Genomic DNA, 15,637 nt, shown 5'->3' with positions numbered 1-15,637 from the left:
CTAATTGCTTAAAATCCATTTACTTTTAGGCCATTTAGCTTGCTTGCTGGGGTGGTGGCGGTGGTGAGTAAAATTCATGCAGAAGACAGAACCACCTTAATCCCAGGATTCAGGTGAAAGATATCCTGCCACTTCTTTTGAAGATCTTTCTAATCTGTGTCCTATCTGTATTTTGAAAGAGTCTCTCACTTGATGGACTATTAGGCCTAGGGGAGAAGACTGGACTAAGGTGAGGATAGTAAACTCTACTTGGGACTTCTGTCCAGGGAAATTCTACTAAAATGGTGCTAAACTCATAGCGTCAAAGCTGTGGGGTCTTGCATTGTTAGCTAGCCATCATGCCCTTTGTGTGTGTATATATAAGTTTTAAAAAGGTGTTTGCCTCAAATAACTGCAGAGAGCTTTGCAAAAACTCAAAACAGAAAACTATAATCTTAAGGATTCTGATACTTGGGCAATGCAAGTGTTTTTGTGTGGAGAATTCAATCCTTTGGTTCTCTGGCATCTTCCTTTCAGGCTTTCCTTTTCAAGACTTCCCTTATCTCCATTTTACATTCCTAAAATGCTAGTTTACTCTTGGAAGAGCACTGCCGATGCATATTTTCAATGCTTCGTACTATGGGCTGCAATCTGGAACAGGGGTTGGGTAAATTCTGTTCACTACAATGGAAACAGATAACATGCCTGATCCCTTCACTACTTGCCATGTTTATTGTGTTTTCCGAAAACTTTGCATGTGAACATGCTTTCCCTTGTGGTTTTGAGATGTGCGTTTGGAGAACATGGAAGCAAGGAGCTGAACAAAACCTGTAAACACTGTTTTCAGTCATGGATGCAAATAAAATAAGAAATGTTCCTTTATTTAGGCCACGTATTTCAATGACCTCAGAAAACCATTTGCCAATAGTGTGTTTTAGACAACTAATAAAATACAACTCTTCCTTTAATCATTTTCTGTAGGTCATTTAGAAGACATTGGTACCAGATTTGTTTCTGTAGCACAAATGACTTGCAGAACAACAGACAGCTGTTAAGCCAATATGGTTATCAACTGTCTGAACATAGTTTCCCAGTCAGTAAAGATTTAATGGACATGTTTTGTTGGTCTCAATCTGATATATATTTTTTTGAAACTCCTTTAAAAACAAGCTTTTTATGGGGTGCTGTCCAATAAGCTAGGAAATTGTGTTTTCAGCCTATAGGTTTATTACCTACATGATAGCAAAGGATATGTTTGAAAAGTACAGATACTTTTGCAGGAGTGGGGTTGGGGAAAATCCTGATTGCTAAAATCATTGGGGAAGATCAGTGCATAGAGGCTTATGTCTAACGCTATCAGTCTTTTGGAAAACAACCTTGCTCATAAACCTTATTAATTTTTACCAGTAGGATGGGAATCTTGCTTTCTTGCTTGATTGGCCTTTACAGCAACCTAAAGCAAATAATTTTCCAAATCTTTCCTAAACACCCAGAGCTGGAGTGGCACAGCTGTGCATCATTGTTTAAATAGGATATACTGGTGTAGAGCAAACTCCTAAAAGTTTGGGATAACAAGGGATGGGGGGGAGGAACACACATGTTTTTGAAACATACCTCCCTCCAGCTGCAGGATAATCTGTAGTGCATGTCCCTCCTTTTTGTGGTCAAGGTGAAAATGTTTACCACTTGTTCACTCTGGCAATTGTTCAGATTAGCTGCTGGCTGTCATACTTGCACTCTGGTGTGCAGAGGGTTTGGGTGGTAAACTTCTTTTGCTAGTACAGTGGTACCTCGGGTTACATACGCTTCAGGTTACAAACGCTTCAGGTTACATACGCTTCAGGTTACAGACTCCGCTAACCCAGAAATAGTGCTTCAGGTTAAGAACTTTGCTTCAGGATGAGAACAGAAATCGTGCTCCGGCGGCGGGGCGGCAGCAGCAGGAGGCCCCATAGGCTAAAGTGGTGCTTCAGGTTAAGAACAGTTTCAGGTTCAAAACGGACCTCCAGAACGAATTAAGTACTTAACCTAAGGTACCACAGTAATCTGTGCATTTTATAATGTTGCATTTTAAAGTGTTTAAGTGTTTTGAAAAAAAGTTGTGAGTGTGATGGTTGCAGGGGTGCCCACACTTTTTTCAAAGAGGGCCGGATTTGATGAAGTGAACATGTGTGAGGGCCGACCAAAGTTGTTGAGCTTTTTGGGGAATCTAACCCCAAAGTTGTTGAGCTTTTTCTACAATTTTACCCCAAAGTTGTTGAGGTTTTTTATAGGATTTTACCCCAGGACATATACTGCCACGGGGGCTGGATTAAATTGACCGGCAGGCCAGATTAGGCCCCCGAAACGGGCCTTGGACATGCCTAGTTTGAAGCTTTCTCTGAAACCTGACATCTGACTTGCAACGTAATGTGCCAGAAAAGAAGAAAGAGCGTGACTGCATCTGTAGTGGCACTGATGTGTTATGTTAATGTTTATTTATGTGCTGCCTTTCAGCCCCCCCCCCAAAGCCCCCAAGGAGACTCACAAGAGATAAAATAAATAAATAATGTTAGATACCAGATAAAAATCTTTTGGGCAGTATTCAGCACACCATGGAAAAGCTTAGAGGACACACTAGCCTGGAAGCTGTACAAAAACTTTATTATTTCTCTCCAGGAAGAACAGAACAGCAACTCCTGAGTCTGCTGCAGTGCCACCTAGTGATTAAACTATATAATGACACAATCCAAGCACATTGCTTACTATGAAAAGTCTTTTTCCGCCCTGAATTTTGTAACTTCGCCTTTTGTGTTTTGTTTGTGTTGTCATTTCTGGGTAGATGAGAAACTCTGCAGTCTTTGACTACTTCAGAGGAGCTTGCAAGCAAGGGTGGGGGAGAGATGATTGAATGCTAAGACGTATAAACCTTTGTCAGCTTGCAGTTCTGGAGCTATTCTTAAGCATCCAGCTTAAAATGAATAATTTTTGTTGCAAACACTTTTTATTAGCAATTTATTTTATTATGTCAAAAGGATGTGAATTGGAAATCTCCTGGCAGGAATAAGCAAAATAGTGTTGTTGTTTTTCTTGAGCAAAGTTTCTGGAAAAAATTAGGAGGATCTCAGCTTACTACTTCTCTTTCCTCTGTGGTTGTGCAAAAGCCTCAGAAACTCACAGATGAATAAAAGATCTCTAACAAACCCACAAAATCCATCTCATGATTAGGGCTGCAAAGTTGGATTGATTAACTGGTTAGATTATTCTTATTTTTTAAAACAAAATCTGTCGCTTGACTACAAAGATGCCCTGGCTAACTCTTGTTATTTTTGTTTTAAAAAGCATTTTAAAAAAATTAGAAGTACATACTCAGGGTTGCAGGTTCGATCCCCTATGGGACAGCTGCATATTCCAGCACTGCAGGGGGTTGGACTAGATGATCCTCAGGGTCCCTTCCAACTCTATGATTCTATGACCCATATAAGCCTATATCTTTCCAGGTTTATTCTGGTTTCAAATAAGGGTTAATATTATGGCATATAATGGTAGCATTCAGATTAACTGGTAGCATAGGAAACCCTCCTACAACATGAAGGGCAACATGGCCACACACCCAGCAATTACCGTAATTTTCCATGTATAAGACGAGGATTGTTTATTTTAAAATTATGTTACAAATCAGGGGTAGTCTTATACTCAGACAGTGCAGTGTGGGAATGGGCGCCTGGTTGCTTCCACGAGCATGAGGTAGTCACTGGCAATCGGGCGGGTGATTGGTGACTGTGGCAAGGGCTGTTGTAGATTGGCTGTTGCTGCAGCAATTGGGCGGGTGATTGGCAGGTGCTGGTGGTGACCAGGCAGATGATTGGTGGCTTTGTCAATGCGTGAGATTGCCTGCGTTTGTCTGGCGGGTGAGAGATTATCAGGAATCCTCCCCCAAAAAAAGTTCAACAGCCCTTGGCAATCCCCCCTCAAAAAACCCAACAAGTCTGGGCAATGTTGTTGTTGTTGTTTAGTCGTTTAGTCGTGTCCGACTCTTTGTGACCCCATGGATCAGAGCACGCCAGGCACTCCTGTCTTCCACTGCCTCCCGCAGTTTAGTCAAACACTAGCCAACCATCTCGTCCTCTGTTGTCCCCTTCTCCTTGTGCCCTCCATCTTTCCCAACATCAGGGTCTTTTCCAGGGAGTCTTCTCTTCTCATGAGGTGGCCAAACTATTGGAGCCTCAGCTTGACAATCTGTCCTTCCAGTGAGCACTCAGGGCTGATTTCCTTAAGAATGGATAGGTTGGATCTTCTTGCAGTCCATGGGACTCTCAAGAGTCTCCTCCAGCATCATAATTCAAAAGCATCCATTCTTCGGCGATCAGCCTTCTTTATGGTCCAGCTCTCACTTCCATACATCACTACTGGGAAAACCATAGCTTTAACTATATGGACCTTTGTTGGCAAGGTGATGTCTCTGCTTTTTAAGATGCTGTCTGGGCAATACACGCCCCAAAAAGCTTAACATTTGGCAATCTCCCCCCATTTGCTTAATTTGGAGTCCCCCAAAATACACGGGGGCGTCTTATATACAGAAAAATATGTATTTCTCTGGGCAATGGGTTCACTCATGACCTTGAAACCAGCTTACCAGCTTTTTGCTTTCTGCTTCTACATGCCATCCCACCAACTTGTTGCTCTTTTGAGAATCCAGTTTCCCTCCTTGTCCATGCCTTCCCACTTTAGCTAACCAGAGTTGAATGCATGACTGCGATTGAAAGCTTTCCTTGGCACTAATCTCTGTCTTGTCCAGAGGCATGCCTTTATGGCCACTTGATCAAAGGGGAGCTAATTGACACAAATGGGTAGCCTCCCTTCAAGAGTGCTAGTTTTGACTCCTGGAAGGAAGGTTTCTTTGCCAAGGGGCCGTCTACTGTTTTAGGGAACTGCTGTACAAATTACTTTCAAGTATTGCCTTTCCGAATGGTGTGTGTGTGTGTGTGTTCACCCATACCTAATAAACAAGTGGGTGACCACAGTAGCTCTGCTGCGGGTGAGCACATGACTTGGAGGCTTATTTCAGAGAGCTGGATAATGTTTTTTTGCTTTCTTGTATAGCGAGCGATGGGCTTCTTCTCTGGTTTCCATGGTTCCATCCTTGCTTCTGCTAACTTTGTTTTTCCGATCTCATCCTAGGTTCAGTGGCATTGCAGGTCAAGGATGGTAGCTGGAGCAAACTTCTACATTGTGGGTCGAGATCCTGCCGGCATGTCTCATCCCGAGACTGGAAAAGATCTGTACGATCCAACCCATGGTGCCAAAGTGCTGACTATGGCGCCAGGCCTGATAACGCTGGAAATCGTACCCTTCAGAGTGGCAGCTTATAACAAGAAAAAGAAATGCATGGATTACTATGACTTGGAACAGTAAGTTTTTTCGGTTTTAAGAGCTGATTAATGTCCCACGGTCCCACACAGTACGCTGGATAGGGTGATTTGGAATTTGGCTTGGCACACCATCACGTCTCAGCATATACCTTCCAAGTAAATTCTCATTTCTCGGGGTCCAAGGTCCATTCACTCCTGTCTTCTTTGGAAACCAATGGCCCCCACTGGAAACCATTTAGCGATTTTAAGCTGGTATCTTGTGAACTTTGTATAACTCCCCCCCCCCCGAAAACCAACTTGAATCTGCGCTGCTCTGAATTTGCTTTGCCAGTCTGGGTGGCCTTGGAATGAAACCAGGCTGTGTTCCCGCATCTATCATACAAAATATTGCTTTGCCATGATAATGTAGGCCATGTTTCAAATTTTTCTTTCAAACTTCTTCTTTTAAGAGTTTAGTTTCAGGTTACACTTGATACTGTTGTTCAGTTTTACAAGTTTCTAGGTTATGTTTCAATTTTAGTATGTTTATAATTACGGGCAGTTCTTTTGTCTGTGGTACCTGTCTAAAATCCCTCTGTATAAATCTTTAATTTTTTGTTAGCACACTTTATGCAGAATGCTGCGTCGTGTAGGACAGAAATCAGATGCAAGGTGGGCTGTACATTCACGTCACTGACAGATTTAAGGAAGCCTATTTATGCTTCAGATAGAAAAACATCCTCTTATCACAGTAAATAAAGAACGCTAAAAAAGGAGACCTCAACAAAATACAGCAGATCAGTCGGTTTATTTTTATTCATTTATTTAATTTCAATATTTATCAGACACACTTTCATATAAAATATCGTTGGCAAGCAGAGGCGTTATGTTGCAAAGTTGGTGCAAAATCAGGCATGCATAATTTTATAAACTTCTATCACCTCATCTCTTACTCTCCTCCTTCTGTAAGCTAAAAAGACCCAAACATTGCAACCTTTCTTCATAGGGAAGTCTCTTCACCCTTTTGATCTTTTTGGTTGCTCTTCTTTTCCAGCTTTACAATATCCTTTTCCGGGTCAGGCGACCCTACACACCGTATTCCAAATGCAGCCCGCACCAACAATTTGTGTAATGTTATTAACAATACTGTTTAAGTTTAATTTTCAAGGTTTTTAATTAAGATATGCTGCATCATGGAGGAGATTAAGGGGGGTGGGGGACGGTAGTTTCCATAACATCACCTCTCGTATGAGAGGCAGAAAGAAATTCTGACACAATTTCATGCATTTTTTAGCATGAGTTGCGCAAGCAGCCCTAGTGACAATCCTGTTCTGGCTCTGTGCACAGTGTCACAAATCCAATATCCTGTCATCTGTTGGGCTGGTTGGTCACACAGGGCTAATCCTCCATTAGAAAGCAGGGCCAGTGAATGTGGTGTTTCTTCTGGAACACACACACACACACCAGATTCTGGGAGGGCCCAGTCAGGAAGCACAGCTGGAAGTTAGCATTCTTGTTTTTATGCTCCGTAGCAATGTCACTCTTATTTGTCTCACTGCTTCGTGTGGACAGGCATTGTCTGTCACACGGATTAGCACCTTGGATGTGTCGGCTGGGAATGGTGTCTGTACTCAGGCCTGCACTCGCTCGCAGCCAAGCTCTGCCCCGAATAAAACCCCAACAAAGTTTCCAGAGCAGCCTGCCTTGTGGCGCAGGTGGCTGTTTGCTGGTTGGTGGCGGCCTGGAAAATTTATACTTCCCCTGCTGTATAAAAACAGCTCGCTGCGTGCTGTGGCCTTTTCCATCCGCGAGGCACGGCGGTGGTGCGGAAAAAGAAAAAAGCATGCGGCCGGGCAAAAGCTTCCAAGTGGTTCTTAATTAATTAGGCTGTGCCGATGTGTTTACTGTAGCTGGATTGGGAAGAAGATGGCTGGCAAGACGTGAAAGCAGAACTCCCATTTGGAATGGTGTCTGCAGCATGAAGCGCAGATGTAGGGTGAAAGATTCTCAGAAGAAGGTGCCTAGGGAGCGGCGCTTTAAATCCCCCTTCAAAAGGGAAGCATGCCAGCCGACAGAGCTACACACACACACACACACACACACACACACACACAGCTTGGCACTCTGGGGGAATATAAGGCTTTGATTGGCCTCCTTTCCCCTCTTTTAATCAAAAAGTCGGAACAGAACAAACTTGTAGGCTTTTATTATTCCATTTCCTGTGCCAGACAGCAGGTCATGCTCAAATCTTCTACATAAATATGGGTATTGTCACTTGAGGAATTTTTGATTAAACAAAATGCAGCGTTGGAGCAGTTTATTGCCTGAAGAGACAAGCAGCGGCCCTAGAGCACGATACAGATTGTCTGTTCTTCTCTTCCCCTTCCCCTCACCCAGTGCCATTTGTATTTGAATCTGAAAGACGTTTTGGCAGGCACCAACCATTTATTTTATTTTTTGCAGGCCCAATGCGCAAAGTGGAAAATTGGGAAGGAGTGTGCATAGGGAATGTTTCACAAGGGGGAAATTAAAATGGGTTTAGTCTTCCCAGAGTCCTAGACTCGGTCTTGGACTATCAATAGACAGCATGTTCCTCAGTTGTGTAGGTAGCACTTTGCCAAGACTTCTGGACGATCCAGGCAATGAATACAGTAGGAGGGCTTTTGAAGTATTGAAAACATTGATTGTGATGAAAATTTGCCAGTAAACACACACACACACACACACACAGAGAGAGAGAGAGAGAGTTTGGCCAGTTATCAGACTGCATATGATGAAAGAACATCTGGCCTATTTAAATTTTTTTTTAAGAGTACATGTATTTGGCCATGTGAGGATGGGTAACTATTACAAGACAAGACTTGGCAAGTCAACCATATTGTTTTGGTGGTGCACAGATTCATAAGCTTTTATTGGAAGCCAACTGTACAATTTAGCTACAGGGTGCTGCTCAGAACAAGCATTGTTCAGCATGGAAATGTGGCTTGCAAAAAACCCAAGAGAAGTCCCTTTGGAGAAGTTAATGGTTCAGTGTCTTTCCAGTATCAGATGTCCCTTTATCCCTTGCAGAGTTTTTGTATACAGTAGCTCTAGGAAGTTTATATCCGCTTCTGGAGCATTTGTTGTTGGTCCAAGAGAATGAGAGGTGGTTGCCACACACATGCTTTTTGACTTGATGGCTACAGTTTAGCAGGAGGGGCCTTTAGCTTGGTTAGAGAAACATGGGCTGTGCATTCAGAATTTGATAGCTCAGCTTGAATGTGTACTGCTGCTTAACAAAGGTATAAGCAAGTCCCAAGAGGATGTCAAGCAGAATTGTGGAAAACTTGCCCAGGTGAGGAAGAAAAAACCCTGGACCAAAAACTCTTGCAAGTACCATGGGGGGGGGGGAGCTTTAGCTTTCACTCTTTCCTGTTTTAATAAACCTCTTATTATCCAGCCAGACTAATTGGATTCAGATCAGAAGAGAGAAAATAGTTCTTCGAATGCAGTACATAATATACAGAGTTCTGTATTCCACAAGACGTCGTGATGGCAACGAAAGCTTAGATGGCTTTAGAAAACGGGGATTAGCCAGATTAGAAATCTCTATCAGTGGCTATTAGCCATGGAAACTTAAGCGGAAACACATTTTGTGGAGGCTGTGTGCCACTGAATGCTACTTGTTGGATGACATCGGATGGGCAAAGCTGTTGCTTATGTGCCCTGCTTGTGGGGCATCAGATTGCCCAATGTAGGAAACAGGACACCAGGCTAGAGGGCTGTCTGGCGCAATCCTGCAGGTGTGCTCTTACGTTACATCCTTATGACTTCTCATATGGCACGTTTTGTTTTGAAGCCAAGAGAAACATAAACGTTGCTCTTTCTGATCCTCCACATTTTAATGATTGACACTATGAGAATTGGGGTTTTTTTTACCTTTATCTTTTCCATTTATGAATTGCTTCCTGTTACTCATCCCGAAGCAGTTTACAATATAATAACATATGCAAAATCAGTTTTTTAAAAATAAAAGACCCCAGTTATAAATACAAAACAGTTTAGAACAACAGCATATACGTAAAACCCAATTCAAATCCAAGGCAGATACCAACTGGGATAAAGGTCTTAGAAGACTTTGTAACAGGTGCCAAAAAGACAGTAGAAAAGGCATGGGGCTGATATGCAGTGGGAGGGAGTGCCAAAGGTTAGGTGCTGCCTCACTAAAGGCTGGATTCCAACAGACATCATGATCAGATGGCATCTGTAGGACTCCTTCTCCTTCAGAATGCAGTGATTGATTGGGGATGTAGGGGATGAGGCAATCTTTTTGCTGAGGTAGATTTAGGGCAGCGTAACCCGTTCCACCGCACTGGGCACTGAGGCTAGGGGATGCCGCAGGTCACAGCAACTATGGCATAGCTGTGAGAGGTTTGGGGGGGAGGCGGGATTTCACTTTGTACAGGGCACCGCTGAAATTTGAAAGACCAAAGTCCGACCCAGCTTTTAGGTCTGTTTGTCACAAGCTGTATAGGACTTTGCACACCAATGCCAGCACCTCAAACCTATCCCAGTAGTTAATCGGCAGCCAGTGTTGAAATGTTGTTTAGTCGTTTAGCTGTGTCCGACTCTTCGTGACCCCATGGACCAGAGCATGCCAGGCACTCCTGTCTTCACTGCCTCCCGCAGTTTGGTCAAACTCATGTTAGTAGCTTCGAGAACACTGTCCAACCACCTCATCCTCTGTCGTCCCCTTCTCCTTGTGCCCTCAATCTTTCCCAACATCAGGGTCTTTTCCAGGGAGTCTTCTCTTCTCATGAGGTGGCCAAAGTATTGGAGCCTCAGCTTCAGGATCTGTCCTTCCAGTGAGCACTCAGGGCTGATTTCCTTAAGAATGGATAGGTCTGATATTCTTGCAGTCCATGGGACTCTCAAGAGTCTCCTCTAGCACCATAATTCAAAAGCATCCATTCTTTGGCGATCAGCCTTCTTTATGGTCCAGCTCTCACCTCCATACATCACTACTGGGAAAACCATAGCTTTAACTATATGGAAATATTAAGTCCTTATAAAAAGCAAAACATCGTACGATTTTTTTTAAAAAAATGTCCCTGCCCCAAAGATTGCAATTTAATAAATAGCATAGAAATTTCAAAAAGAGAAATCTGACACTCATCTAGCCAACTTGAGTATAATTGAAGCCTCTATTTGTTAAGGTTCTTAAAGAATGAGTTGAGTGGACTCAACAAAAGCAGAGTATTTCAAGCAAAAGAGAGTGAATGACTTGAGTTAGAAATCTGCTGCTTAGATAGAAAAAAGGGGGGGGGGAGGACCCAGCTCAAAACAAGTGGCTTGAACAGGACCCAGACATGAATGGGCTTCAAAAAGGCGAAATCTGAATGTACCAACTCAAACCTGCTCACAGTCAAAGTTGATGGACATCATTAAGGATTGCTCTTCATGCACTTCTGCTCTACAGGGGCAATCAAAGAATTGCAACAATCCCACCTTCAATTGCATACAAAATAACTGGATATTGCAACTTCGTATCCAGTGAATCAAATCAAAGATGTATGCCGCTGTTGTGTTGCATGCACTGTGAGAAAAACGTAGTCCCTGTTTGCTAAGTGTAGCTTAATATCCTCGCAAACAAAACGATCCCCAGCAAACATTTGGCTTCTATTCTCCCCCTCCCACCACCACCACCCTGAGCCATATCCAACTGAGGTCAGCGTTTGGCTTATATTTCAAACAAGCTAGCAGCAGATGAGTAAGAAATAGATGCTGCAAACTGAATAAACAGAGTAAGTAAAACCATTGCATTTTATTGTTGGATTAATCGCTGTTGCTCCAGAGGATTTAGAAGTTCCTGTCTCTTTGCATCCTTATTTTTAATTTGTTTTAATAAAATTCAATCTAGGTACTTTACAAAAAAAAATCTTGTGGTGACCTGGATTTTTGGTTTTTGCCCCATGGGTCCTTCTGGCAATTTGATAAATGTTATGTTTCTGACTGAATGAAAATATTTTCCATTCTAGGAAAATGGCTTCACTCTTTTATTTAAGGCCAATAATTGCCATTCTGGGTTGCATAATACTGTCTCCCATAGCAGTCAACTGGGTATTCAGGCATTGATGCCCACCTGTTTTATTTTTCAGTCTCAACACTGGTAAAAAGGTTAAGGAACCCCTGACCATTAGGTCCAGTCGTGGCCGACTCTGGGGTTGCGGCGCTCATCTTGCTTTATTGGCCGAGGGAGCCGGCGTACAGCTTCCGGGTCATGTGGCCAGCATGACTAAGCCACTTCTGGCAAACCAGAGCAGCGCACGGAAACGCTGTTTACCTTCCCACCTATTTATCTACTTGCACTGTGACGTGCTTTCGAACTGCTAGGTTGGCAGGAGCAGGGACCGAGCAACGGGAGCCTACCCCATCGCGGGGATTTGAACTGCCGACCTTCCGATCAGCAAGTCTTAGGCTCTGTGGTACCTGGTACGTGGAGGGATATTGCTTCTAAGAATAGCAGTCCCTTTTTCAGTTACCAGAGTCACTGTGATAAATATATACACTCTCTCTATATTTTTCTACTCCTAAGAAGCCAGTAGTTTAGATTTCTTACATCACATTCTGTAGTGATGGATTTCGTAAGGTGAACAAATGGTTCATCTTGGTATCTTCTCTCTGTGTGTGTACCCGCACATGTGCACACAAATACATACATTTGCAGCAGACATATTATCTAAGTGTGGATTCTTATGCCGTTAAAACACCACCAGCCACACCCAAGAGGAAGACACCAGCTTGCTCGAGGGTACCCGGAGAGTTACAGAAGTACAAAAAAGGGGTGGGACAATCCCTCTAAATGGCCCAATGAGAACTGAGAGTGCTTGGTGGCCATGGAATGCCAGCTGACTGTTGGAGGGGGAAGAGAAAGGGAAAATGGAATGGGCTATACGGTGAAGGGCATGGCTGGCTGGACTTCTGAACAGGAACATTTCAAAGACCGACATTTTATTGCAGGTCCAGCTTGGGTATATGGTTCTTCCTATTTGTTCTATTTATTACTGCATATAGAGACGCCGTAGAGCAGCAATTCCTGCACCTCATGCCTCCAGATCAGGCTTCCTCAAACTTGGCCCTCCACATGTTTTGGCCTACAACTCCTATGATCCCTAGCTGGCAGGACCAGTGGTCAGGGATGATGGGAATTATAGTCTCAAAACATCTGGAGGGCTGAGTTTGAGGAAGCCTGCTCCAGATGTTGGACTAAAACTCACATCATCCCTGACGGTTGGCCTTGCTGATGGGATCTGTAGTCTGACAACATATGGAAGGCCCTTAGGGTCTAGACTGCTCAGCAGTGGGCACTTGCAGATCACGGTTGTATATATAAAATATAAAGTTTAGTCAAAACTGTTGATTCACCTTCCTTTCTTGTGCTTTTGCTTTTCGTTTCAGCCACGAAGACTTTGAATTCATTTCAGGAACTCGCATGCGCAAAATGGCTCAGGAAGGACAAAATCCTCCTGAAGGCTTCATGGCTCCCAAAGCATGGACTGTGCTGAAAGAGTATTACAAATCCTTGGAAAAGGCTTAGGCTACTTATTTGTTGCAGATCAGCCTTTGACGTTTGATTTATTAGCAAGAAGGAGGACCACACAATCGCCGTTTTGGTGCTGCTTTGTTGTCGTGTCTGTCAGGAAGCATTTCCTCTAAAAAACACCAGGCCCTTTCTCCTTAACTTAGCATCGTTTTCTGCTTCTCTTATGGGTTCCATTACTTATTGGCACCTAACAAACTGCTGGTTCTAATGTCTTCTATTTTTATTACAGTTGATATTCTTGCAGTAAGTTTTCTAAACCTCGTCTTTCTAAAACATTATTATACCTCTGTGCCCTGCGGTTCTCAGTGCTGCTGAAACTCTCCCCCTCCCTCCTTTCACATTATTTAATGTATCTCATGTCTTTTTCTGTGTGGGTATGTTGCTTTTCATAGTTTACGGGCTAAATATGGCAGTTTGATTATACCAGCTAGATATAGGTGCTAAATCGAATCAAAACGAAAAAGATTTTTAAAAAGATACTAACCTTGTACTTTTCAGCCAGTGCTCTTTGAACTTCTTGTATGGAATCTCCAGAATAGACTACACTGTATTGCAAATTAAAATTTCTGTACCAAATCTGTGAATTTTGTGGTTGCCAATCCTCAAGCATTACTGATTTTTCTCTCTCACATACTTGTGGTAGGCTTAACACAGTTGCCTGCTTTTTTAAAAAAAAGTTTTGCAATTTTCTCTCCAACCTCGCCCTTGTCTATTAACATCACATTAATATTTTTTAGTTGTTGAAGATCTGGTTGTCACTTCCATTGGATGACTATCACTTAAGATACACTTTTAGGGAGTAGGAGCAGGCGAACTACTTCAAAGGTGCTTCCTTGAACATCACTCGTTTCTCCTTTCAAAACATAATGGTAACATATCCTTTATATGGGAAAGATAGTCAGGAAAGTCAATGTTTGCTAGGTCCTGTCTCCTCATTACTTAGATACAATGAGTAGTATCTAAAGATGTTCTGCTCCCAGTAGACCCATTGCAATTAAGACTCGCTACCATCAGCGTGGACAGCACTGAGTGAGGTTGACCAATGGTCTTACTCTGTATACGTGGCAGCTTCCTATGCTCATCTCAAGTCCTGATCATTCTAATTCCACAGCAAAGTATGTTGCAGTTGTAGGTGCATAAAAAGCTAAACTAAGCTGCTCAGTATAAACACCAAGGAAAATGAGAAGAGCCCATAGGGTGCTTTTCCATGCATTTGTTCTTTCAATATTAAGTGAGTAACACAAATAGAGACCCTAAACTGTGGGCAGAAATATGACAATGCAAAGAGAAGATTGAGGAGGAAGAAGGTGGGAGGAATGTAATTCAAATTATTTATGTATCCTGATGGGTAATGTCAACAGAAAAAAGGCAGAGTTTAAAATGGCTGTGGAAAAAAATGTGGTAGGCTTCCAAGACCAGGCCTTGGGCTACAACTCCCACCAGCCCCAGCCAGCATAGTCAGAAAGGAGTTTGAAAGACTCTAGGCGGAGATTTCTGAGAGTGACTTCTGCTTGAGACCATGGGATATTACATTAGAAAATGCTGACCTAGGTGTTCCAATTGCTTCACTCTTGAGTAAATGAGCTCCTTCTATTCATATGAACTTTACCTAATGCTCACAAAGGTGATGGTATAGAATGCTGATGCATGACAGTAAAACAGTAAAATTGGGCATTTTATTCCAGCAATTGAGGATTTGCCATTTCCTTAGCTTAGCAGATGCTTGGATGCTACATCTTTGAAAGGGATGAGGAGGAACAAGTCATTTTCTGTTACTGCATTACTTCTGTAACGTCCAAAGAATGTACAGTGGTACCTCAGGCTACATACGCTTCAGGTTGCATACGCTTCAGGTTACAGACTCCGCTAAACCAGAAATAGTGCTTCAGGTTAAGAACTTTGCTTCAGGATGAGAACAGAAATTGTGCTCTGGCGGTGTGGCAGCAGCAGGAGGCCCCATTAGCTAAAGTGGTACCTCAGGTTAAGAACAGTTTCAGGTTAAGAACGGACCTCCGGAACGAATTAAGTACTTAACCCGAGGTACCACTTTACTTGCATATCTGTCCCATAGGGAGATGTGTGAGTTCTAGATACAGTGATAGGGCAAGTGAATCCCACCTTCAACTCCAGGCACTGTGGAAGACACTAGAATAGCTTGTTGGCTCCTGTTAACTCCTGCTAGATTTACTGGTCCAAATTGTCTCTTGAAAACCAGTGAAGTTTTCCACCTGGTTTCTCTAAAGCAGACTTCCTTTTGAACCTTTCCCAGTGCTACTCAGTATATGACAATCTATCCAAAGACCCTCTCTTCTTGGATCATGTTGAAAATCTTTTCAAGCAATGTCTTTGGGTCATTAACTTTGAATTTAGATACAAAATTCACGGAAGTGATACTTTTCCTGTCTAGCTATGGTCCTTGCCAGTGTGCTGAAATCTTCCATTCTTAATCTTACGCAGGAGGAACATATGTTTGTCCTAATCCTGCTGTAACCTTGGAACTTTTATTTGCCCCTATCAGAAATCATCCTGACACATGGAGCATGACTGCCTCAGGGCTGGGGGGTGGAGAGGGAGAGTAATAAAATAAAACTCTTGATAGTTTTGAAGAACCCTAAAATCAATGAAGCAGAAGAGTGGGGAACACTCTTCTCCTTTCCCCTGAAACTGAAGTTAATGAGGTGGATGGAGTTTGCTAAATCTTGGTGAGGAGTTGAATAAGTGCTATAAAACCATTACAGTTCATCAA

The 15,637-nt window shown here is 42.8% G+C and overlaps 1 protein-coding gene across 1 annotated transcript in view; it reads left to right on the top strand.

Annotated features, from left to right (window-relative positions):
- The window catches only part of PAPSS1 (3'-phosphoadenosine 5'-phosphosulfate synthase 1), a 49,299-nt gene extending 35,832 nt beyond the window's left edge, over positions 1 to 13,467 (top strand). Inside the window, exons 11-12 of the mRNA XM_082236963.1 lie at positions 5,140 to 5,369; positions 12,747 to 13,467. Of these exons, the coding sequence (XP_082093089.1) occupies positions 5,140 to 5,369; positions 12,747 to 12,885 (369 nt within the window). The 3' untranslated portion in view covers positions 12,886 to 13,467. The remainder of the gene's footprint in view (positions 1 to 5,139; positions 5,370 to 12,746) is intronic.
- Positions 13,468 to 15,637: the final 2,170 nt, after the last annotated feature.

This window comes from Podarcis vaucheri (genome assembly GCF_965113315.1).
Source record: "Podarcis vaucheri genome assembly, chromosome: 9".
In the NCBI taxonomy this organism is placed as follows: Eukaryota; Metazoa; Chordata; class Lepidosauria; order Squamata; family Lacertidae; genus Podarcis; species Podarcis vaucheri.
The sequence above is the reverse complement of the archived record's forward strand: the minus strand, read 5'-3'. Positions and strand labels throughout refer to the sequence as shown.